The sequence below is a fragment of the Pseudorasbora parva genome, chromosome 13, assembly GCF_024679245.1.
Source record: "Pseudorasbora parva isolate DD20220531a chromosome 13, ASM2467924v1, whole genome shotgun sequence".
In the NCBI taxonomy this organism is placed as follows: domain Eukaryota; kingdom Metazoa; phylum Chordata; class Actinopteri; order Cypriniformes; family Gobionidae; genus Pseudorasbora; species Pseudorasbora parva.
The window spans coordinates 19,018,583-19,043,224 of NC_090184.1; the positions used below are offsets into that span (position 1 = coordinate 19,018,583).

Sequence of the window (24,642 nt, forward strand, 5' to 3'; positions counted from 1 at the left end):
ATATATATATATACAACAAACATTTCATTCATATTTTTCACAGTAAAATGTTTGATGGTGCTTGCTATAATTTGTCAGTTTGTCATCTGCCCAGTGCATTTCATCCAAACGAAGCACAGATGCATCAAGCAGAGTTGAAAGAGCTGGTGTGAATTAGTCTCCAGCTGCACTCCAGGTCAATACCCTGCAGCTTTTCCATTTTTTCGTGAGTCAGATACGGCCACTATGCAGTTGTTTTCATTTGATATTGCATTAACCACATTATAAAACATCTGCGGGACTTTGACTTTGTGCCCAATCTTGTTAAGTGACTCCACAACTATCTGAGGAAGAAAAGAGATGAAAGCGGCGTGAAAATTTCACTTGATCCCTTACAAACAATTTACTACAGGAACATTTGTGTTCTACTTACCTTTTCAAACGAGGGCTCAAAGTTAAGAACGTTTTTGGAGTCCACAAATACCACAGGGGCGTCGATGGAATCTTGCAGTGTCTTGCCGAACCACAGGAAGTTCATGAGAGTCTAGAGGGATTTCAGCCAGAATTGGATTACTAAAGCACAATGCATTAAATTTGTTCAGTTTAAGGGCTAGATTTACTAACAGATTGCGCCAGCGCAAGCCCACTGAAAAGGCATAGACAGGGTTATTTCTGGAAATACATTTATAGACTTTTCCCTTTCAGGCGCAAAATTTATGGGAAGAGTATATAAATGAATCATGCAACATGATTTACTAAGGTTTGTGGTAGTCAATTTACTAGTTTTTACACCATTATTTAATGCGCAAAAAGTATTGCTGCATCTGAAATCAAATACTTTCCTATTTATAGTATGCAAAAGATAGTACAGCAACAGAGTTGTATCTACTATCTAAATAGTAGACAAAAAGTACCCGGATAGCCTATTACTTCTGCCAAGATTTTTAAGTGCGCATTCGATGGACGGTTTACTGTCCCATGAGGCCTTGGGAGAGGAGTTGTGTATGGTGGTTAAAGGGTTAGTTTACCCAAAAATGATAATTCTGTCATGAATTATTCACTCTCATGTCGTTCCAAATCTGCAAGACCTTTGTTCATCTTCAAAACACAAATGAAGATAGTTTTGATGAAATACGAGTGCTCTTTTAAGGCCCAAAAACGTAGTAAAGACATTGTTAAACTTGTCCACATGTGACTCCAGTGGGTCAACCTTAATTTTATAAAGCAACAAAAGAATACTTGTTTTTCAAAACAACAAAAAAACCTAACAAAATTTTTAAAGGGGTAATGAATTGAGGAATCAACTTTTCCTTGAGCTTTTGATGAAAACTTCCTTGTTAGTCAAAGAAAAGCTTTTATAGACACCAGGTTCAGCAAACAGTCCTGTGCTTCATACGGACTTCAGTTCAGTGCACGACGAAACACCGCCTCTACAGAATCTACAGCTCGTCTAATCCAGTAGCCTCACCCACCGACTCATGGAGAGCTCGTGCTAGCTGGTCAACAACAAACATGCCGAGGAAGATTAAGATATTGCGCTATTCCTGGTTGTGGAAGAACACAGTCGCTTCCTTCTGATCCTAATATTAGGAATGAGTGGTTGAACTTTATTTTTAATGAAGTTCCAGCCAGCTCACATGGGGAGGACATGTTCACTTCATTTCACTGCGGAATCGTTTGTAAAAAAAATCTCCGGTCGATGCTGGATTTGGATCCGACAGGAATGGTGCAACACGTGAGTAAAACGTGTTTTTTTATGTAATAGTACTGCATTGTTATAGATCGTTTTTCTTATGTGTACGTGTCTAACAGAGCATACCTTTAACACGTATGGGCCAGGGCTCGCAAAGCCTGGCAGGCTGATGAATCTCATTATATTCCTTTCTTGTTCTGCTATTCACTCTCTCGAGTTGACATCTGAAGGGCGGCGTGCGCGCCAAACGTGCATGTGTGTGCACACGGTTCACGCTTATATCGTCCAATTTTGCGGGCAATGTGTAATATAAAAATAATAGTCCAATCAATCACGGGTCGATGAGAAATAAAACATTGTATTTGTTTGATAAAGACTTTTACGAGCCCTGTGATCGAGAGAATCATTCTGGTTGCTGCTTCTCCCTCATTCTCCTCTCCCTGAACTGACAGAGGAGCTTAAGCTAATTAAATATGCAAATCTTATCCAATCCTAGCCATGGGCGTTTACTTCCAAGTCTCCAGTGCGGCACGCCCACCAAAACCCAGCGTTTTGGAGAGAGCCTCAAAACCAGTGTAGAAAATAGCCCATTACTTATAAGTCATGATGTTTTTGAATGTAAAAACCACACGAACATCATTAGTTGACCTCAGACAACAGTATAAAAAAAGAAAAAAAAAGCCAGTTCATGACACCTTTAACTTTATTCAACAATCTCTTCTTGTCTGTGCCAGTCTCATACACTGTTGTAAACAGTGCAGCACTTCCGGGTTCTATGGCAGAACGGCGGCTCACCATTGGCCAGCTCCTACATCAGCATCACATACATGCGTCGTGGTGCTCACATGAACAGTGATGGCCTATGGTAAGCCGGCGTTCTGATGTAGCTCTCTTCGAAAGCGCTTCACTGTATTTCACTACGCCAACAGCGTATGAGACTGGCACAGACGAGAAGAGATTTTTGAATAATTCACAATAAGTATTCTATTAATTTCATAAAATTAAGCTTAAACCACTGGAGTCACATGGACTATTTTAATTATGTCTTTACTACCTTTCTTAACTTTGAATGTGTTCATTAAATTGCTGTCTATGGAGGGGTCAGAGAGCCCAAAAAATATTTTAATTTGTTTTCTGAAGATGAACGGAAATCTTACGGGTTTGGAACGACATGAGGCTGAGTAATTAATGACAGCATTTTCTTTTTAGAGTGAACGAACCCTTTACGTGACAGTATGTGATTTCAGATGGTGCACGTCTTAACCCATGTTGCGCTTGACCTGATTGTGATAGTTGCTGTAAGGTGGTGGCGTCGCACATAACTGAGTGTGTGGTAGGAGGAAGAGAATTTTCTCCACTCATTTTCATTTATGTGGAATTCCAGAGAAAGAAGCAATCCAAACATATCGTTTGCAAAGCCATGTTATTTTTTTATTTAAATTACCGGTAAATTAAATTTTAATCTACTTTCGGGGCTTTTAACTTTTGACCTGTTTAGTGAATCTGGTTTTAAAAGTGCAGATTAAACTCACCAGCGCCACCCCAGTGGTGATCATACTGCCCCCCGAGGCTCCTATGACCACGATGTGTTTCCGAGATCGGGAGTAAAGGATCACTGGAGACATGGAGGAAGGCGGCTGCTCACCTTTACATAGATACATACAGAACAGGAGTTCAGTGGTTAAACTTTAATTGGCGGCATTTGAATTTTCATTAAAACACTTCCAATAATTATTTCTGACAAAAAATAAAATCCATGGATTATTTAAGCTGTGAAGCCATCTAAAAACATGTTTGAAAACACTAGAAAAAAATAGTAGAGATCTATTTTTACTTGATCTAATGTATAAAAATGACTTTGATTTATTCTTATTAAATAACATTTAGAATAAAACCAAACCAATTTAGCTACAACTACCACATGAAGAATGCTTAAGGTCACCAAAAAGTATAATGTTTAAGTCATGTGGCTATATATGTATATATATATATATATATATATATATATATATATATATATATATATATATATATATATGTGTGTATATATATATATATATGTGTATATATATGTGTATATATATGTGTATATATATATATATATATATATATATATATATATATGTGTGTATATATATGTGTATATATATGTGTATATATATATATATATATATATATATATATATATATATATATATATATATATATATATATATATATATATATATATATATATATATATATATATATATATATGTATGTGTATAAAATTACAAATGAACACAAGTTTATAATCATGTTTACATTATGTCTTATAAGTGATGAATGGCAGAGATTAAAAAGAATAAGAATAAAACACTAAATCTAAAACCAAGCATTCAAATGTTGCAAACAAATTTAGGCATCGCAATGTTCAGATGAAAAGTGAATATGAATTTTGAGAGCTGTTATTGAATGTAAAAAAATATTTTTCAAAGTTAAATAAGTTAACTTGCCATTTGTTTTACAAGAAAAATATTTCAGTCTTCAAAATTTTCCATTCCATTTCGGAGTAATTTTTTTTAAGGTAATAAAATGGTATTGATATATTGTGCATCCCTAAAAAAAACAAGCGTGTATCCAATTGTAAGTGTCCTCCTATTGCAACTGCAAAAGATGTTAATCAATACTGAAACATTCCATTAATTTTGGGAACTGTATATGCCATAAATTAGCCATTTGTGAAGGTTTACTAACCAGCATGAATCTGGTCTGTTTTTCCACAGAAGTCAGCAAGTTCGTTGTTGAGCAGGATGCCTGTTTTAGATGAGAAAATTCTGGATCCAAATCTGAGAAGAAAGAACCGTTTCTAAGGTACCATTTTACTCCAGCAAGGCATTGTATTTATCAATTAAGTAATAATACCATGACAATATTATCTCATTGTGTTCTAGAACTTGTATATGGTGTGAATAATACTTGAGTGTACATGTGGTTGATGGTGCTGGTCACAGATACCGCCATCCCATCCTCAGCGAGCACAGACACATGAGTGGTGCCATGTGAGTCCAGGTGTGGAGTGACGTTGTAGTAGCTGGCATTATGAGTGCGATCAGGGCTGATTTTTGCTCTCACTTTGTCCGCAAAATGCTTCTGAGTGATCTCAACTGCCTCCTATTCAAGCCACACAGAACATCGAGGATGATGAACTAATGCATGACTTTATTTGTGCCAACCAGTGGGTTGCCAGCAATAATGGCAGTGTTGCTGAGCTGTACTCTACTGCCTGCAGTAATGATCACCCAGAACACAGCACTTAAGTCATTATAGCAGATTACACCAGTGCCTCCATAGAGGGTAATGACTGTAATGTTTCTGTTGAGTTACTAACGCAGAGCCTGACCAATGGTATCATGTTTACAGCGCTTACACATAAGTTTAATATGTAAAACAAAAGGCTTTCTCCTATGGAGCCTACCGTTTGAGAGGCAAAGTTGGGATCTTTCATGAACTTCTTAAGACCGTTGGCAAATTTACAGGTTTCTACGTAACGTTGGAATGTTAAGACCTTCTCATCCCCCTCCAGAGATAAAGAACTTGGATCAAAACCTGAAGTGCACAGATAATTAAATCAGTCCATCAGTTTAGAAACAATAACAACAACAAAAAAGGTTGTGTTAAACTTATAATTAATATAATCATATATTCATTTATCTTTTGAAGGACCAAAGCACCAAAACAGCAACATTGTGATTGCTACAAGTGTTTTTAGAACATTGTTTTGTGGTTGCGATGTTGATGTTTTTCAGTGGTTTTCCTAGCAGCCAACAGTGTTTTACATTAATTTCAGTAGTGGAGTGTAACGTAGTCCCTCCTACTAACCACTTTGGCCAGTTGAATTTTTTATATATATATATATATATATATATATATATATATATATATATATATATATATATATATATATATATATATATATATATATATATACATATACATATACTAGTGCTAGTGTTGTCAAAAATACAAACTTCGGTACCAAGTCGATACTGACATTTTTAAAATGTGATGCTTTGAGTGTTGTTGAGCGGATTCGTAAACACCTCTGATTGGCTAATGTGTTCACACGCTCTGATTAGCTACAATGATTAATGTACTGGAGCATTTGTGTATCTAAGCACTCGGTGAAGAGTGTCAAGGATGTATATTTACAACATGTTTTTTAAGCGTTAATCTTTGCAGCCAATCACAGTCATTTGGTGAGCACAATGAGAAATCAGAGGTGTTTAAGAGTCCGCTCAGTGCTCAAAGCGTCACATTTTTTTAAATTTCAGTATCGACTCTCTCATGATCTCTCTGACAGCAAGTTGACACACAAACCAGCCTCCCCTCACTTATTTCATTTGCTCCAGATTACTATTGTTGGTGTTTGCCCATGGGATTGTGTGTATTGTGCATAATTTTACTCATTCTCATAGATTTTGTGCCAACACCCAAAGTGCATGCACAAAGACGCCTTTTGATACTAAATTTTGTTATTTTTCACTGCTTATTGCACTTAAACAGTCAAATACACACAAAATAATGTCAAATTGCCGGTCTCTGCGAGTATTCACATAAATTCAGTCAGTTATGTTTTATGTGAATGCAAAACAGTTACACGAATATGTAACAGTATAATGGATCCGTGCGTCAGGTCTTAAAGTGACAGCAGCCAATACACCTGCTGCCAAATTATGAGATGATATTAAAAATATCTGTCAGTTTTTCCCTATGGAATCAATGACAATATTTTGACTAGTAAAAATGCTGAGTGGCTAGTAACTTTGGAAAACCACTAGCTACAGTTTCTTGTGAGCAAAAAAATAATAATGTCAAGCCCTGGTATAGTTTCTATACACCACCATTCAACTGTTTGGCATCAGTAATCGTTTTATTCAGCAAAGATGCATTAAATTGATCAATTTTTTTTTACAAAAGTTTCTATTTCAAATAAATGCTGTTCTTTTGAACTTTATATTATTAAAAATCCTGAAAAAGGGTCCTAAATGCCCTTTGTACAAGATGTAAAATAAGTCTGATGTCCCCTGAGTGTGTATGTGAGGTTTTAGCTCAAAAAAACCCACAGAGCCAGAGAGTATATGCTGCAAGAAGATAGAACAGTTATAGTTTAGTTTAATTAACTTATGTTGTCATCTTGCTTTATGACATGCTATTGCAGTTGTGTGTCCGTACTGTATTGCAATAAATGTGAAAATACGGATGCGACAACTTGAGAGACAACTAGCAGACTCTTAAATGTGCTTCACTACAACAACTCTTCCTCTTCTTAGCATGGCCTCTTGTTGTGTTCCCAGGGGCAGAGTTTATGTAAATTTTAGGGTTAGTGATGTCATTAACCCAGAATAAGCTCTTGTAGTCCGTATTAGCCATTTGTTGATGTCCTTAAAAGTGATTTCTTTAAAAGAAAATGTTTCCAATTGCTTTGATCTTTGAGCATCGTAACTTGCCGATGTTGTTTATGCTATAACCAGGGCTGGACTGGTAATCTGGCATACCGGGCATTTGCCCGGTGGGCCGACGCACTTTGGGGCCGGTAGTGTTTTAAAAAAAATATATATATTTTTTTTTGTACCACTGACATGTCATGCAGCGACAGCGGCCCATTGGTTTGTCTTCTGAATTGACAAGCCGAAGCGAGAGAGACCTCCCCTCCATATTAGGCGCTTTTTTTCCATTTATTTATTTATTTATTTATTAGTAGGCTATTTGAGCACATGGAACTGCAAAAGGCGAATATCCGCACAGCGCAGCCGCTGACGAACGTAGCCTACTCTGTGTTTAAATGCTGCTCTATACGGCACTTTGACTCCGATTTTTTTATACAATTGTATGATATGGAAACTTTACATTACAGGTTCTGTGTTGAATCAGCTGAAAACAGCCGCGAGCATGTATTCATGACGAGGTAAAGTGGAAAACGGCAATACACACAAACGTTTCACTTTACACAACCACAATTTACATTGCAGCTAACAGCGAATAAATATGGTGTTTTGGAAGAAACATTTATTCAAATTTTTACTATATTACTTAAATTAACATTGAAGAATATAAATCACTTTTATAGAGGCTGTTTTTGTATTTTCTACAGGTGTTTACTTTTTTTTTTTTACTTACAAATATAATAATTTATTATATATGTTTTATATAGTTTTAGAAACCATTTAGCCATATAATGAGGAGCAAGGTTTTTACAGTCTATGTTTTTTACCCTGTGACTACCATGATCTTACATTTAAATGAACCTACAGTTAAACTACAGTCTATAAAACAGTTCTGGATCCCATGAATTAAGGACAAAGCTTTTTTTTCCTCTTTAAAAGTTGTATTAACTTTTTGTAATAGATTTAATGTAATTTAATAGCCTCATGAAAGATAGATATCAGTGTCTTACTTAAATGATGTGTTAACTCTTGAGAAATATGAATGTTCAACCCAAAAATGTGATCATTTACTCACCCTAATGTCATTCCAAACCTAAATTAATTTATAGCATAAAATAAAATAATTTGAGTCCGTTTTTTTTTTGTTCATACAATATTCAAATGGTAGTCTAACCGAAATGGCTTGGTTGCCAACATTCTTCAAAACATCTTATTTTGTGTTTTACAGAAGTCATACAGGTTTGGAATGACAGCATTTAAAAGAAGTACATTTACTTTACTGCATAAAATCATCAGTGCTTTACTGCCAAGGGCATTTCTGTGTGACAAAAAAAGCAATATTAAGTTTATCTGCATTTGCAGCAAATTTGATAATATTTATCATTATTTGTCCTTGTCCTAGTTTTATTTTATTTACTCCAATTCAAGGCCCCAACCCCAGCAAAAACATTCATGGGGAACTCATGGGCCGGATGTTCTGGGTATGCCAGAGCCGAATTTTAGCCCCAGTCCAGTCCTGGCTATAACAGTAACATTACACACTAACTAAAGTTAAAAAGTGAAATAATGATCAACCACTCCTTTGAGCAGCACAACTGCTTTCAACATTGATGAAAATAAAAAAGGTTTCTTGAGCAGCAAATCAGCATATTAGTATTATTTCTCAAGGATCATGAAGACCTAAGTAATTATGCAAAAAAATCAGCTTTGCCATCACAGAAATAAATTACATTTTAAAATATATTCAAATAAAAAAAATTCACAATATAACTTTTTTTACTGTAATTTTGATAACATAAATACAGCCTGTGATCAGAATCTTACCAACTCCGAACTTTTATATTGTTGGGTCTCATATCTGTACCACAAATGGTTCAGGAAGAATTTCTGCACCAAAGTTTAATACTTTAATCTTTTAACTTACATATGAACAACAATAATAGTGATGCTTGCTGTATCAAGTACAACTAATAAAGGACAAACAGATTTATTAATTTTCCCACCTTGCATGGTGTTGAGTATGAAGCTTAGGCTCGCTCCCCCTGCTGGCGGTGGAGGAAAGTACATGTCATAGTCTCCTAGATTCACTTCCCAGGCATCTGATTCAGACACCTTGAATGAACTCAAGTCCTCCAGAGATATTGTTCCACCTGAAATACACAGAAAATAAACTGATTCATGTATTTAAAGAAATCAGAATTGTAGAAAGTGACATTTTGACATTTTACCTGCAGCTTGTATATCACTGACAAGGTGTTTGCCGATGTCTCCAGTGTATAAAGCATTCGCCCCGTGTTCTGCAATGATCTCAAGTGTATCTGCCAGTTTCTCAAATTTCACAACATCCCCCTTTTTTAATAGATCACCTTGTTCATTTTGGAATAACTGGCTATAAAACACACACACACACAAACAAACACATACACGCACACACACAAACACGTAACTTTCTCTGTCATTGTTTTATGTAAAAGGGAACATTATGAGTCTGAATCCATTCTGAATGGGAGTACACGTGTTACCGTAGTGGTGAGTCTGGCTTCTCCTTTACAAGAAGCGGCAAAAATCGAGAGAGCACATAGGGAATGTGGACGCCCTCTCTAGCCATCTTGATAGTGGGCTGAAATAAACTGGCCCAAGGCAGACGTCCATACAGTCTATGAGCTTGCTCATAGCCACGGATATCACCCGGGACACCGATCCAGTGAGCTCCTGTAGAGAGAGAAACTATAGCTACCATATGTGCTTAAAGTGCTCAGTGCACTATGAAAAATGAGACCACTACATCCTGTGTAATGCATAAGGTCTGTAATTCAAGAAAAACAATAGTGCGTTGCATCTTTCCCCTAAGGGCATTGCATATATTTAACTAAGTGTATCTTATTTAAAATAGTTTTTATGAAGGAAACCCTTTATTTACACTATCAGCATATTTAAAGGTGAATAATGTGATAGAAACACTTTGTATGGTTGCAAGAAACAAAAGTTCATTCATCTTAACACATTGTCACCTTCCATTGGCTGTGTTGTTGTTGGGCACATGGCAAGAAGGTCTGTTTTAAAAGCTTTCGGGACAGTCTCTCTGGCATTGATTATTCTCACTTTGCCTAGATAACAGAGATATGGATAAATAAAAAGAAAAATAGACATTACACCAGCAGAAATAATAAGTCATTTAAGGTCTTTACGGTAGGTAGGATGAATCTCACCGCTTTTTTCCCGTATGGTGAATATAGAGCCTCCACCAATGCCCATACTCTGGGGATTTATGATTGACGTGCACAGTAAAGTAGCAATGGCGCCATCTACCGCTGACCCACCCGACTGCAATATATCTCTAGGAGGGAAAAAAAGACTGAAAATGAGCTCCAAATGCGATGATCAGCAAAGCGGTCATCATTTTGCAGCTATAGCTTAGCTATCATGTAACAATATAGAACATTAGTTTTTTTTTCTCTCTCTCTCCAAAATTCGATATTCTGGGTTTGTTTTGGTATTGTAGTTTTTATTTATTTTTTATATTCACTTTGTGATAAGCTAATAGTGTATCTGTTAAGGCCATTTCACATCAAGGGCAATAATAACAATAACGATATTGTTTTAAAAATCATTAATGTAAAAGAATAGCAGAGTCCACAACTATAATGAAAATGGCACAGTGGAAAGATATGATTGGGATCACTTTGGGGGGAAAAATGGTTTTCAGTTGATGAAAGAAAAACATTGACAGCCAATCAGAATCCACCCTGCTTTAAAGCGCTTGGCATGATAAACGTGCATGCTTATAATAAACAGAATCGTGCATTGGTTATAGTCAAAGTTATTAACTTTATAGCTGATGTGAACGAGCCTGTATTCTGCACATTTACAGCAGGTTGCAAATATATTTGTACAGTGATTTTCAAAATTTGCCGCTTAACGTCTTTATAAAGCTTAGTTAATAAAAATACAGCTATTCAAGATTTGTTCACAGTGCATTAACTTATGCTAACAGGATTATAATAATGTATTAGTTTAGTAAAATGCAGTTTATTTTTAATTAATGTTAATTAATGTTAACTAATTAACCTTATTGTATCTTATTGTACCTTATTCTCATGCATATTAACTAAATTATCTTGTATGCATACTACAGTGCAGTGATTAGACTGAATGAGCTTTATGTCATGAATATATATCGAGAATCGCTCGGAACGGTTGACGTCAGCATGTCCCCAGCAGCCCATACTTGGGCCGAAAGCACACGCTAAAGTCAGCATTTGTGACGTTGCTCAGATTTAGCTTTTCAAACCGGAAGACAGAAATCGCTCTGAAAAATGCAAAAATAACTTTTCTTCACATATGAATACCATTAATGAGTACCCTTAGTGTTTTCAATACTGTGCAGCCTATATATATATATATATATATATATATATATATATATATATATATATATATATATATATATATACACACATGTACTAGTGTTGTCAAAAATACAAACTTCGGTACCAAGTCGATACTGACATTTTTAAAATGTGATGCTTTGAGTGTTGTTGAGCGGATTCGTAAACACCTCTGATTGGCTAATGTGTTCACACGCTCTGATTGGCTACAATGATTAATTTACTGGAGCATTTGTCTATCTGTTTACATCTCAAAAAAAGTGTTTTGGGGTTTCATGACCCTTTAAAGGGGAAGCACATCTTCCAGCCACCCTGCAGGTTCACCCCACAATCTGTAGTGGGAGACCGTGTATATGTTAATGGGGAGAGTTGTAACTCCTAGTGATGTCCGGTTCGCGAACGAATCGTTCTTTTTAACCGTATCTTTTTAGCGAACTGATCGAACCAGTTCACCAAATCAGCGCTGATCCCACAAGTTACTATAGTTACTAACTTTCTGACATGAGTGACAGTCTCTCCGACTAGAAATAAACTAATATTTTGAAGTATATGTTGTAATTCCAACAGTTCACTGAACTGAGACACGTTTTGCTGAGAGAACTGAGAACTTGAGCAGTTGATACTGAGCATGCACGTGTAACCGAAAGTAGAGCGGTTCTCGGATCAGCAGGACAGAATCGAGAACCGTTTCTATCGGACACGTTTGATCTTTCAGATCACCAGTACAGAATCGAAAACCGTTTCTATCGGACATGTTCGATCTTTCGGACACATTCGATTCTGAGAACCGATGAGCTGAGATACTGCGCATGCGTGATAGCGTCGTCTTAAACTGAACTGTTTCTCTCGGAGTGGGACAGCTGATGCTGTTTCTGTAGGACAACTGATGCTGATAATAGCCTATATGAGCACGGGTGAAGCGAGGATGTGTGCAAGTTTATGTTATGTCAATGTAGTTTATTTAATCTTTGTAAAACATCAGTATTTGCACTACAGTGTAATTGATTGCTTTTTCAATTTTTTTGTTTGTTTATTGGGTAAAATGTTTTCAAATTTTAACCTGATAATTTCAAACCATTATGCTAATATGGCAAGCCAAACACTGCTAGCCTGACAAGCCAGACCCACATCAAGATGTTTGGTCTGGAAACTCACCATTGACGGAGCTCAATCCGAGGGGCGGGATAAACGGTTGTCTTTCAAACTCCCTCTGCACGCGATAGGATAGCGCTACAACCAACCAGAGCAACGAAGGTGAAACAGAGCTCGTTGATAGCATTGATGGTTGATAGATTAAACATTCGCCGTATACGGTCGGCAATACTCGAACACGTCTTCCGTTTTTAAGAATGACTTTAGTGCCGTTCTTTGTTCTTTTCCCAGAGAAAAGCTTAACTCCAAGTCTTCCAGAGTCGCGGTCAAAGCTGATTCGAAAGACTGCCGTTCGCCAGTTTCTATGTTTACTAGAAGCACGAGCGCAACTCGGCCGTCGTCATTATGTTAAGCCCACCGACTCTATACACGATGTGATTGCCAGAGTTTGGCATTTACAGCTCAGAACTGTATTGAGAGTTGCTAGACGACACTCGCGGGCAGATTAGATTTGCTGCCGCTAGGGTGCATCTAGATTTCTAGGCTAAAACACTGCTTGACAGTGTTTAAAATGTGTTTTAAAGACACATCTTTTAAAAAGTTTTACAACCATTCCCTTGTATACAACTAAGAACAGTTTCTTTTTAAGAACCTAATAGATTGCCTAGACCGAGGAAAAGAACGACAGATAGATGTGTGCTGGCCCATGTTTAAAAAAAAGGAACTGATGAGGTTTCAAAGAAGGTCAGGTCAGTCAGATCAGTTGCACATATGACAATCTTGCTTAAAAAGCAATGTTGAAAGCAGAGGCAGTGGTGAGGATTCTGAGACCTCAGACAAAACAAACTTTTATGTTGTCTGTATGGAGCCATTTGGCAGCTCAAAGCAAAAGTCAGGTTGGGTAAAAATGTGCCCTATGCAGTTTCTGGGCCCACTTGCCTTCCAGGGTAACAACACTTATTTTGTGCCAATATTCACACAGGCACACATATTACACTGTTTTTCTTTGTTAGATCTACATGTTCTTTACACACTGCAGTTGAGTGGTTATTAGGCATTAATACCACTAAGGAAGTTTGTTGACTCATTTACACACACACATGCACACCTTAGTCAAGCTGTGCTCAATAACAGAAAGTGATTGTTTTGTATTGTTTCAGTTCTTGAAGCATAATGGGGCGTCTTCTTATTTAATTGTCACAACTTTCAACAGTATGTGTTACAGCCTATGGCAGTAGGGTAGATTGTAATAAAGGCACACTGTATCTGACATCAACTCATAGGGCTGTGATATTTTCCAGCTTTGTAGAAAACAAATATGGGTACTTTGTATGAAAGTTTGAACACTCAAGCTAGAGTCACAGATGCTGAAGTAAAAAGTGTTACAACCATACCTGTTCTCCCCCTACAAACAATTTGACTAAATCATACATTGTTAAAAGCTTCACATCATAGCTCCAATAGTTCTAGTGTGAATTAAATCATCATAGCTGCTATAAAAAATAAATAAATAAAAAAAAGAATCCAGTCAATAAAATAAAACTATCATAATTAACCATATGATTTCATATAAAACAGTAATGTCAGTATAATAAATAATTTGACAGTCTGCGTTAAAAGGATCGTTCACCAAAAAATGAAAATTGTCATTACCCAGCAAGCAATTTTGTATTTAAAAGAAGTCTAATAGCTGTCCAAACACAACCCTGACATTTACTCTAGATTAAAACCACATTTTAAAATGTATTAGACGTCTAACCACGGCCCAATAATAGAATAATCATCTAGAACATGCATGTCAACGATAATTAAACCAAACACCTTGTAATCATATTGATTTTGCTTATATGATGGAATATCATACATCTTGCAAGTTATTTTGGCAAAAACGACATTCAAGGGTTTTTTTTTGGCTTGAAGTGTGTTACTCATATCCAGACTATATCGGGTCTATTAACAGAGAAGGTGAAATTACAGCTATTGCTTTCTGGGTATTTATTCACCCTCATGTTGTTCCATACCTGTATGAGTTTATTTCTTCTGATGAAAACAAAATACATTATTTTAAAGAATGCTGGTAACCAAACAGTTGACGGCACCAATTGACTTCTTGACTATGGAAGTCAGTGGATAAAATATTTTGGGGTTAACTATTCCTTTAAATATTGTTTATTTTAGTCAGCTATGAAATACAGTTTGGCAAATCCCCTTTGCCTTCCCTTGACTTCAGTTTGAAAACCCTCGGGCTACTTGGGGAGGAAATGTTAAGAGATAAAAAAAAATGTTTTAAAAAATTAAACACATACAGGAGGAAGACACTTGTAAAATACAGTAACAAACATTAACATTTTTTATTTGTTACGCTGGCGGTCACGACGTATCAAAAGCGCTTTAAGACCCGTCAGACGCCTCTTGCGGACGCAGTGCGTTTTTATGTTTACAAAATGATCCAAATAAAACGTTTATCACGAGAAGCCTATGCTACTTTCTAAACACAGGACAGTCACCATACACAAACCTATACTTTTCAAATAGTTTTCATGTCCCTCCATACTTCTACTTGTATTTATAGCAAGACACTTACATATACAATACTGTTAAATTAATTGTAGCCTATAGTTACAGATTAATGTAACGCTCTATAGGGCTAAATGCACAGTTTGTCAAGGGATGTCCCCTCTAGTGAGAGGAAACCAGAGATTGGTGTCAAGAGGATTACTAGGTTGTGAAGATACTTAAACTACCCTAATTAACTTCCAACTTTCTGTGCACGGACGTACGTCTCACCAACCTCCACTCATGTCCTCAAATTCACCTGACCCAGCCATCACACTGGATTAAGAGACTTTTTGACGTTTTCCACAACAACGTGCAATTCCACATCATTATTCGTGTTCGATTAAAAGGTTTGGAAGCCAGTTGTTTCTAAAATATTTTCAAGAAATCATCCGACAGCACACTATTTCAGGTTTTAAACGAACACATTTTATGGTGCAATGAATTAGGCTACGGTAGCCTATACGCCATATGATCACTAACCTCCCGATCTTTGAACAGGTTTCCGAGTCCGCTGCCACTGCTGCTTTTTTGTAAAGTCCCTCAGCGCACTCCTCGTTAAAGTGAACCACGCAGATGATAATAATCACAGTAATACATATAAGCGGAATACTTATACACAAACAAACTTTCTCTTTTCGTCTGGCCATTGTAACCCGACCAGGCGCGGTTTCGCTGTATCACTGAACTTCTATCTAGTGTAGCCTACAGCAGAAGTTCACAATTACCCTCCCCTTTCAGATTGTCGACGCCTAATTAAGCGCCTTGTCCAGGTGTAGAGGTCGAGTCTAAATCGGATTGCGTAAAGTGTTGCTGCAAGAGGCGTTTTCGCATCCTCCAAATGTTACTTGGCAGACTTTAGGCTACACGTTCTTCTCCCTGGAGAAAAGGGGTTGACTTCTTGACCACCACTTGGGGTTTGAACTTACAACCATCCTTCTTTTTTTTTTACCATCACACGTTGGGTCTCAGGGGGATGAGGTCATATTCCTGCCTCGTGAAAAGTAAGTTACTTATTTCTTCCTAACATTAACACTAAGAGTTTTTGTTGTACACTGTAAAAAATTATATTTTCAATAAGTTATGACAACATGTGTTTTTACATTGTTTTAACTCATTAAAATAAGTTAAGAAATGTTATATAAAAAGTTTAAGTTATACAAGATGTAACTCACTTTTTAAAGTCAGTTTAACATAATCCAAGTTGAAATAACAAACATCCAAGTCGATTGTACTTTAAAATATCAGGCTGTGACTTTTTTTATAATAGTGTATAGTTTCAAATACTATTCAGCCTATCTTAAAAAGTAATAAATCAGCCTGGGTTGTTAAATTTGTCAACTAAACTCTTAAAGTTTTAACTAAGAGTGTTGTTGATGTAATCTGATGTAGTCAGGTTAATTTAGTAATTTTGTACTAAAATTATACATTTTCCTTTAATATTGGCTAGCCAGTCAAATTAGATATTACATGGTGCATATTTTTGTAGGTTACATTACAATTTTTTGAGGCAAAAACAGCACTTTTTATTTCTCTGCCGGATACGGCAAAAGTTTAATCTATCAACTAGCTCCGCTTCACCTTCGTTTCTCTGGTTTGTTGAAGCGCTATCCAATTGCGTGCAGAGGGAATTTGAAAGACAACCGTTTATCCTACCCTCGGATTTAGCCCTGTCAATGGTGAGTTTCCAGACCAAACATCTCGGCTACGCACACACTGGACAAGGATGAAACTTAGTGCACATGTGTTGAGCATGCAATCAAAGAAGGCTATGCATGCACGTAAGTGTTTGCATAAAATCTGAAGTACATTGGATGCACATAAATGCATATTGATGTTGTATACTATACCATGCATACTTACATTTTGCATGGGCTATAAAAGGGAAAAGCTCTGACATTACATTGTGCTATGCAACTTAGGTTAAACCCCATAGGGTGTTGGACAGTGACATGTTGAACAGATGTTTCATGTCAGTCATGGATTATAGCAGGACTGGAACATTGTATTTTATTGTGAAATATAAGAAAACTAAAAATAGAATCAGTGGCATAATGTCAGAGAATGTTTCAGTTTGTTGCATATTATCATGCTGACAAGTCTACTATTAAAATAATCCAAAGATAATTAGAAATGCATGTTGAGAAAATGCATTTATAGTTAATTAATAAATTTCGCATTTCACCAGCTCTCAAAATGTTTGGTATTCCATCAAGAGGCTAATTTATGATAGGCCAACTTATGCCTGCAACGGAAGTTTGGATATTGTTACATTTTATTACATGGGCTTTCCGAGAGAAAAGACAAAATGTACGAACTTATTTTCGTCCATCGGAAATTGACTGGATCGCTGTGTTTTGTTATTGATATAGTCCCGCCCTCTCGCCAGTAAACTTCTTTGTCCATTGTTTTCATTGTGACAGCTGTTAAAAAGCTGAATTGTATTTATAGACTATTAGACTGTAATCAACTAAACCTTCATATGACCTTTTCTCTTCATATGAGTATAGGCTTTGTAATTGTAACAGGGTATTTTTTGTATTTCATTAAGGGCTGGGCTGGGGGAAAGGGGAGGTCCTTAATAAAATCCATTTTGGGGATTCGCCCACTGACGCAAACCAACAGCAGCACAAGAGCACATAAGGAAACTGTTCATTTCGTGTCACCCCAAGGCAAGTTTCAAATTTGTAACTGTCCGTCATTTTTGTTTTGCACCGTCACTGGTATTCTGAAAAACGGCAGGTTTAATTTATGCGACTGCAAACATTAGAACAGGATATTCCTGACACACTCAAACAATGTAAAGCAGACTTCCTCACTAGCTGAAATGAACAGCAATAATAGCAAAAACTAATCGACGGAGACAATTTGCTACATACTATCAATATATTTACATACAAACCATAAAGCGCTACATTTGTTGCGATTCCATTTGTGGGGAGCCCACGACCACGACGACAGAGGAAGTTGTCTGTTTGGCGTATACAATGCATCATGGGAATTGTAGGCCGTTGGGTGTCACTTGTTAACAGCTGTTACTTTTATGATAACAGCATAACACGCACTGTTAATAACTGCGTTATTGTGTTAGTAGCCTACCTGTTGAATTCAAAATACCATAACTGATTTAATTAATTAATTAAGTTTATAGTTGTCTTGATTGCACTGTTGAAATGAAGGAAATTAGTAGCCTATACTAATCTAAGCTAGGCTACATATTTTTTGTCATTTATAGGAAATCCTAATAAATCTTTATCTTGTTGATAGATTTGTGGACACGCAAATTTAAATGAAGGATAACACCCCAGATAGCACACATACGTCTGGCCGACGTCGGCCCCAGAGCGGACGTCGGCCTCCAAATCATAACATCGAATAAGTATCGGCCAGGCATACGCGAATATCGCTTTATTTCCAGCTCGTCGGCTTTGGGTCGGCCCAATATACTGGAGGCCGATGCTGTGTTTATCTGTTGTTTGCTCATGATGCCCATTCATCTCTTTGCCACCAACCCGAGAGAAAGACGAAGCGACGCGACGCCATCTGTGGGTTTTAGGTAAATTTTCACTTGAGGAAATCAGAAAAAAAAAACAGGCAGTTTGTAATCGCAGTTTTTACTCCAAGAATTCCTCACAGTTTTTAGTCAGAAATGGTGCATACTCTTGTGCCAAAGTTTTTTGAGTTGCCAAACTGTCTGAACATTTGTCATCATCTGATAAATAAACTGACTGTTCATTAAATTGGTAATGTACGTGTTTATTTACGTAATGCTGCTGCGTGACTTTGACGGGCGTGCGTTGAACAGTCAAACACTGGAAGTTACCATGGAAACGGGCCGGAGTTTGCAGCAAGCCAGCAACAGCACAGTAACGGACACGCTCCTGTTATTTTCGCTGCTTTCAGGTAAGTTTAGTCCATAAACATTACACAAATAATATAAAACTGTTCCGTACACGTTTCTTACTGTAATTGACACGCTTCTGTCGAATATTTACTTTATTAAAATTGTTCAGTGTCTTTGAAAAAGTCCGTTAGCATCTCAACCGTTTTTTATTAGCAGTTTGCTAATATACTTTAGCTCTAATGAAAGTGAGTTTTTAATCACGTCTTTATGTGCAGAAAAGAGGCTTTGATAGTTTTTTTTAGGTTTGCTGGTAGTCTGTCAATGGGTTATTGGAAGTGAGCTAATTTATTTAACCTAACTTCACTATAAGTTAATGTTATTACAGGAAACGCCAAAATCAAATGAAATGATCTTTCACGGTAAAAAAAAAACAACAACAACCTAAATTACATTTATTGTTTAATTATTTAATACCAATTACGTTCATTTTTTCCCCCCTGTGATTTCAGTAAAAAAAAAAAATACAACAACGGAGGCAAAGGATGGTCCCATGGGCTGCTGACAGAAGGGTAAACTCTCATTAGATCTTTAGTATTTTTTCTACAAAAGGTAACACTTTAGTAAGGTGAACAATTCTTAGCTTGCACATTTGCTGTTTATTAGTATTATTAAGCACATATTAATGCATGACCTTATACTACAACATCCCTAAATTCTTCCTGGTATCTAACTAAACTTAAACGCTACAACAACTACCTTACTATCTATTAAGCAGTAAATTATGAATTTGAGGCAAAAGTTAAGTGAATGTTTCCCATACCAAAGTGTTACCTTAATAAATATTTTACCTACATCACCATGCATGTTATTTTCTTTTGCAAAATTATTTTTTATTACAGTTTGCAAGGTTCTGACAACCACACGTAAGTAACACTGAGCAATGTAAAATGAAGTAAGCCTAAAACAAATTATGTTAAGAAATTATTGTATGTATACTCTGCATATTCTACTTCTCTTATCTGTATTTCACCTCTGCTCTAGCTTGTTTCCTTCTAATAAGCCTGACATTATATAGGCTCTGTGATAAATTGTTTATGTTCCTAGATTCTTCCATGCTGATGGCCTGCACTCCTGTTGAAGAAAATCTCAGGCTAAAAACTAGATGACTGGTAAGCAAAACCTCAAAAATTATACTACTGTTCAAAAGTTGGGGGTCTGTACATTTTAAAAACATTAACTCCATGTTGTTACAGTAAGACCGCCTGAAAAGCCTTTAGGGTAAAATAATCAGCAAAATTAGACAAGGTGACAAATGTAATGTGTTATAGTTTGTATTTATGATTAACTATTATGAGAACAGGATGTTATGGTCTTAAATACTTTTACTAAATACTTAAATACTTTAAATGCTGACTGTGGTTCAGGCGGTCAACAACTTTAGGCATTTAAGTTATTTTTCAGCGTACTCACTGCTCATACTATTAGCCTCTAAAATGTTTGAATTATATCACAATACAGTGTCAGAGGGTAAAGATATCATTAGAGTTCTTACAGTTATTGCTGTGCTCTTATTACCAGATCAGATATAAAGCCCAGCGTTTGGTGCTGAGATTCTTCAGGACAAGGCCTTGATGACATCTACAATTAGTACATGAAGATGGTGAGTTTCCCAATAGCTGCCACTATCCCAGATCAAAAGACTGAAAACAACAGGCTTCAATCTGTATTAAAGGTATAGTTCACTCAAAAAATTAGACTGTGCTGTTTATCTGCTGGGCTTCCGAGATGTAGGTGTGTTTATTTCTTCAGTAGAACACAAATGAAGATTTTTAACTCAGCCGTTGGTCATATAATGCATGTCAATGGGGTGTATTTCTATGAGAGTAAAAAACACAAAGACTTAGGAATCCATATTAAACACAGCGGCATGTGGCGACACATTGATGTCTTAAAACACAAAACGATCACTTTCTGTGAGAAGCACAACAGTATTTGTGTTATTTTTTTACCTCATATCAGACGAATCTCATCTAGTATTCCCAACGCCATTAGTTCCATCTAAGAAGGTCAAAACCCGGTGCGATCATAGATATATGCCTTATTAGTGCCTCGATGGATCGGTCGAATGAGGCATCTACGTTCGCGCCGGGATTTTGACCTACTCATCCTAAATGAGATTCGTCTTAAGGCATCTTTACACAGCCGAGTTAAGGCGGGTCTAACGCGGGTCTGTGTCTGCTCAAAATTCTGTGTAAAGACGCGATGCCGCATTAAAGCAGACTTAAAATATGCCGGGTCTGACCCACCTCGGCCCCTAGTATCAAAGGCGACATAGAAGCGGTTTTGATTCAGTGTAAATGAACGCGAACTTGTGCCACCTTAAACTACATCATTGTCATGACAACCGCCTGTCAGCCAGCTCACTAGGCGCGAGAATCAAGAAGCAGCAAGGAGACAAACTATCTAGGAATTAAAGTAAATGCTTTCTGTACTCACATCGTCAAGCTAACCACTGTAGTGTTCGCCGTTTGTAATCTTCCTTTGAAGAGACTGGCAGATCAACGCACTGCAACATTTCCCCTCAGAAACGGTAAATGCTTAACCCAGTCGGCGTCACTGTGCAACCCAGTAGGCTATTATAATCTCTTGGAGAGATATTTTATATTAGATTTGATATTTTCTGATATATACTATCTGCTGTCCTACATGCCGTTAAAATAGACTGAAGTTTGGATTTTTCCCTTAGGCATAGTGCAGCCTAACAACTTGAAATAGGCTATAGCTCAATCATTATGGTTGTAGGCTAATTTGTCTATAAGCAACATTGTAGAATATTTGAGTTTATTTAATTTGTAATTATCGTTATTATTAGGCTATGTGCATATTTATTTAGAACATTTAGCTTATTACCGTTCGTTACCCATCGGGTTGTAGCCTAACTGCCAGAGAAGGGCTAAATTTAATTTGCATGGTGGTAGTTTTTACCATTTCGTTATTTTGGCTCGAAAATTCGTTTTTTTGGAAATATTAACTGAATTTAGAAATGCTTTTAAACAATTTTTATTAGCCTAATAATAAAAAAAATGAATTAAGACAGCGTTTGGAAATTTTGAAGTGCATAAACAATATTCCCAGAATCTTTGTTGTTATTGTGACATAAAAGTAGAAAATTGTATAGTTTATAATAATGTATATCACCTAGGCTATCTGTATCATATGGCAAAAAATGACAGAGTGAGTTGTTACTGCTGTCATGAAGGAACAAAATGCGGCGGCGCTTAATTTCGTTGGACAAAGGGTTAAAGAAAACTATAATGTCATAGTTAGGCTATGTTTAAATATTAGCCTATAACATTATGTTTTAATTAAATAGCCTAACTGTTTGTAGGCTATAGGCATAATTAATAAAGACGCGAAAGAAAAAAATCGTGGGTAATGGATTGATGTCTGTAACGTTTTTCTTTTCACAATTAGACAGAATTGTCAAATATTCGGGTTCATGTTATACGAGCTGAGAACTAAACTTCGTTTTGGGGAAATATTACAATCCTGACCACTTTTACAGTCTATGGGCACAGAGAGATGGGGTATGCAGCCTGGTGCTATAATGGAGATTCCAGATCGCTCTTCTTTGGTCAGAACCACGGAGAACGACCGCGGACAGGTCCGTCCTATGCACCGAAACAGCAGCGAGCGCAGACACAGAGCGGCCAGAGAAATGGAGGAGCGACTGCAGTAGGCTATGGTGTTTGTGCAAAACTGCGGAAAAACTGCAGAAAAAGAGCGGTGTTGAAACCTGTCACCGAGAAAAGAGTGTGTGTATCCCCCACGGATGCGACGCCCCTGTAGCCTACATGTTGTGAATGCTCTAAAGTGACTTTCTGTTTCTTTGAAAAAAACTTTGGACCACTTTTAATCCTGCGGTATTCTACCCGTTATAATGTAGGCTATACTTTCGTTATAGCATTGTCAATCAGGTACAATTTTATTAAGAAATATAAAATAACTATACCTTAGCCTACAATAGAAGAATTGCAGAATTACAGTAGACCTACAGAATTATGCCGAACATCAAAAGCGCTTTATAGAAGGCAGAAAAAAACTATTTTTTTTGTTATTTTTAAAAATATATATATTTTTATTTTAGGTCTATTTTTATACATTTCATTATATGTTTTAAATTAATTTATAACACTTTGTTAAAACTGTAGTTTTAAATAATGTTCAACGCATTGTTACCCGCGATTTTAATTCCTGTGTAAATGCATTTATGCTGCTTCAGAGAAGGATTAAACGGTCTGTGTAAATGCACATTTTTGGGAGTTTATGCCGCTTCAGAATCGGTTTCTGTGCCACGTTTGCTGTGTAAAGATGCCTTTATATGAGGTAAAAAAATAACAAATACAGTTGTGTTTATCACAGAAACCGATCGTTTTGATGTGTCGCCACGAGCCACAGGGGTTGGGGTTTAATATGGATTAATATCGCTCTGCCAAAAGACTTTCATCACCAAAACAATATGGCCGAACTATATAATATGGGTTATAACTTGAAAATTATGCTTTGTTTATTAAATTATCCTGTCGATGGATACATGTACTGGCTCCTCAGTTATACACTACAACAACAGTGATAATAAAAGAAAAACCAGTCATTTTCACCTTCATCACCCGCGTGTAGAGCCAGAAGACACGAATGAGAACTCTAGCGCGCTTTGAGAAGATCTGTCTCTGTGCATCATCCGAGAGCGCGCACGTCTCACAGCACGTCTCAAATATTGAGTTCTCTTACAAGTCTTGCGCTTAAACGGACAAACTCGCACAAGAAGGATGTCAACATGTCCATCTTGATGAGTATCCTAGCAGATACTCATCAAGACCCCCCCCAAACCTGCAACTGTCTGCGTTTCGACCGCGATCTAAAGTTCCGAGAAGATTAGGCTAATTAGTCTGGTGATGTAACCTACTGCGCGACTGCTCCTCCATCAATGTCAGACAGAAATCATTTTTGTGTATACCGATTGAAAGATTTAGTGGACTGTCTACATGAGCCGTTATCTAAACTGATCTGGTGTTTACATGTGATGACTTTCAATCGCAATCATTTTGTCACATGCAGCTTGTCTGCCGCATCAAAAATGTCAACACTGTTTTCTCCAGCAGCTGGAATGTGTTAACTGTAGCCATAGCAACGCTTAACGGCCACCAGGACTAATACAGTATTATTTATAGCTATTTATTTGTTGTAAAGTGTAATAATCATCTCAGAAAAAAAAATCTTCTGTCAGGCGCAGTTAAAGTAAAAACTGCCTGGGGCAATATACGCTGTGTCATTATTCCAACATTATCTTCATAACTTACGAAATAAAAAGTTTACCCCTCAGAAAAATTAACTATTCTCTCTTGTCAACATGAGCGCGGCGCGCGCTGTCACGTCATGTAAGAACGCACACTTAAAAGTAATCGGTCAGGTCGTTTACATGGTGAAAAAAAATTAATAACAAGTATGGAAGAGATTCAAGCTGTGCTGCTTTTGCTGGTTATGACAGAAAAGAGCACTAATATGCAGATTCAGCAGCATATTCAGAAAGCTTGTAAAGCTAGATTTAAAATGACAATGTATATTATTATTAGCTATTACAGACATTGCACGTAAGATGGCTGA

General features: G+C 36.7%; 2 protein-coding genes and 1 long non-coding RNA gene across 9 annotated transcripts in view; 2 read left to right on the top strand and 1 right to left on the bottom strand.

Moving 5' to 3' along the window:
* Positions 1-18,057, bottom strand: ggt5a (gamma-glutamyltransferase 5a). Of its 2 annotated transcripts, none has more exons than XM_067413360.1 (12): positions 18,037-18,057; positions 10,308-10,435; positions 10,110-10,205; positions 9,621-9,810; positions 9,327-9,487; positions 9,102-9,248; positions 5,130-5,260; positions 4,641-4,825; positions 4,409-4,500; positions 3,205-3,317; positions 413-523; positions 1-323 (listed from the first exon to the last, which is right to left on the bottom strand). In XM_067413360.1, exons 2-12 carry the CDS (start codon positions 10,351-10,353, stop codon positions 177-179), a joined length of 1,419 nt encoding a protein of 472 aa, XP_067269461.1. In that variant the 5' UTR covers positions 10,354-10,435; positions 18,037-18,057; the 3' UTR covers positions 1-176. The 2 variants fall into 2 exon arrangements, with proteins under 2 accessions (XP_067269461.1, XP_067269460.1); XM_067413359.1 differs by lacking the exon at positions 18,037-18,057 and adding an exon at positions 15,618-15,960.
* asphd2 (aspartate beta-hydroxylase domain containing 2) overlaps positions 16,005-24,642 on the top strand; it is a 21,548-nt gene continuing 12,910 nt past the window's right edge. The window contains exon 1 of one of the 2 annotated variants that reach the window (XM_067413364.1): positions 16,005-16,138. The gene's annotated coding sequence lies outside the window, so the exon portion shown is untranslated. Of the gene's footprint in view, positions 16,139-17,682; positions 17,807-24,642 lie in introns of those variants that run through there. The other variant, XM_067413362.1, reaches the window with a different exon arrangement.
* LOC137038638 (uncharacterized) overlaps positions 18,444-24,642 on the top strand; it is a 9,636-nt gene continuing 3,437 nt past the window's right edge. Inside the window, exons 1-7 of one of the 5 annotated variants that reach the window (XR_010897531.1) lie at positions 18,444-18,690; positions 18,940-19,037; positions 19,364-19,397; positions 19,488-19,547; positions 19,878-19,901; positions 20,083-20,147; positions 20,557-20,638. This is a non-coding gene — a long non-coding RNA (uncharacterized lncRNA). The remainder of the gene's footprint in view (positions 18,691-18,939; positions 19,038-19,363; positions 19,398-19,487; positions 19,548-19,877; positions 19,902-20,082; positions 20,148-20,556; positions 20,639-24,642) is intronic. The other 4 variants (XR_010897533.1, XR_010897530.1, XR_010897532.1 and 1 more) reach the window with 4 other exon arrangements.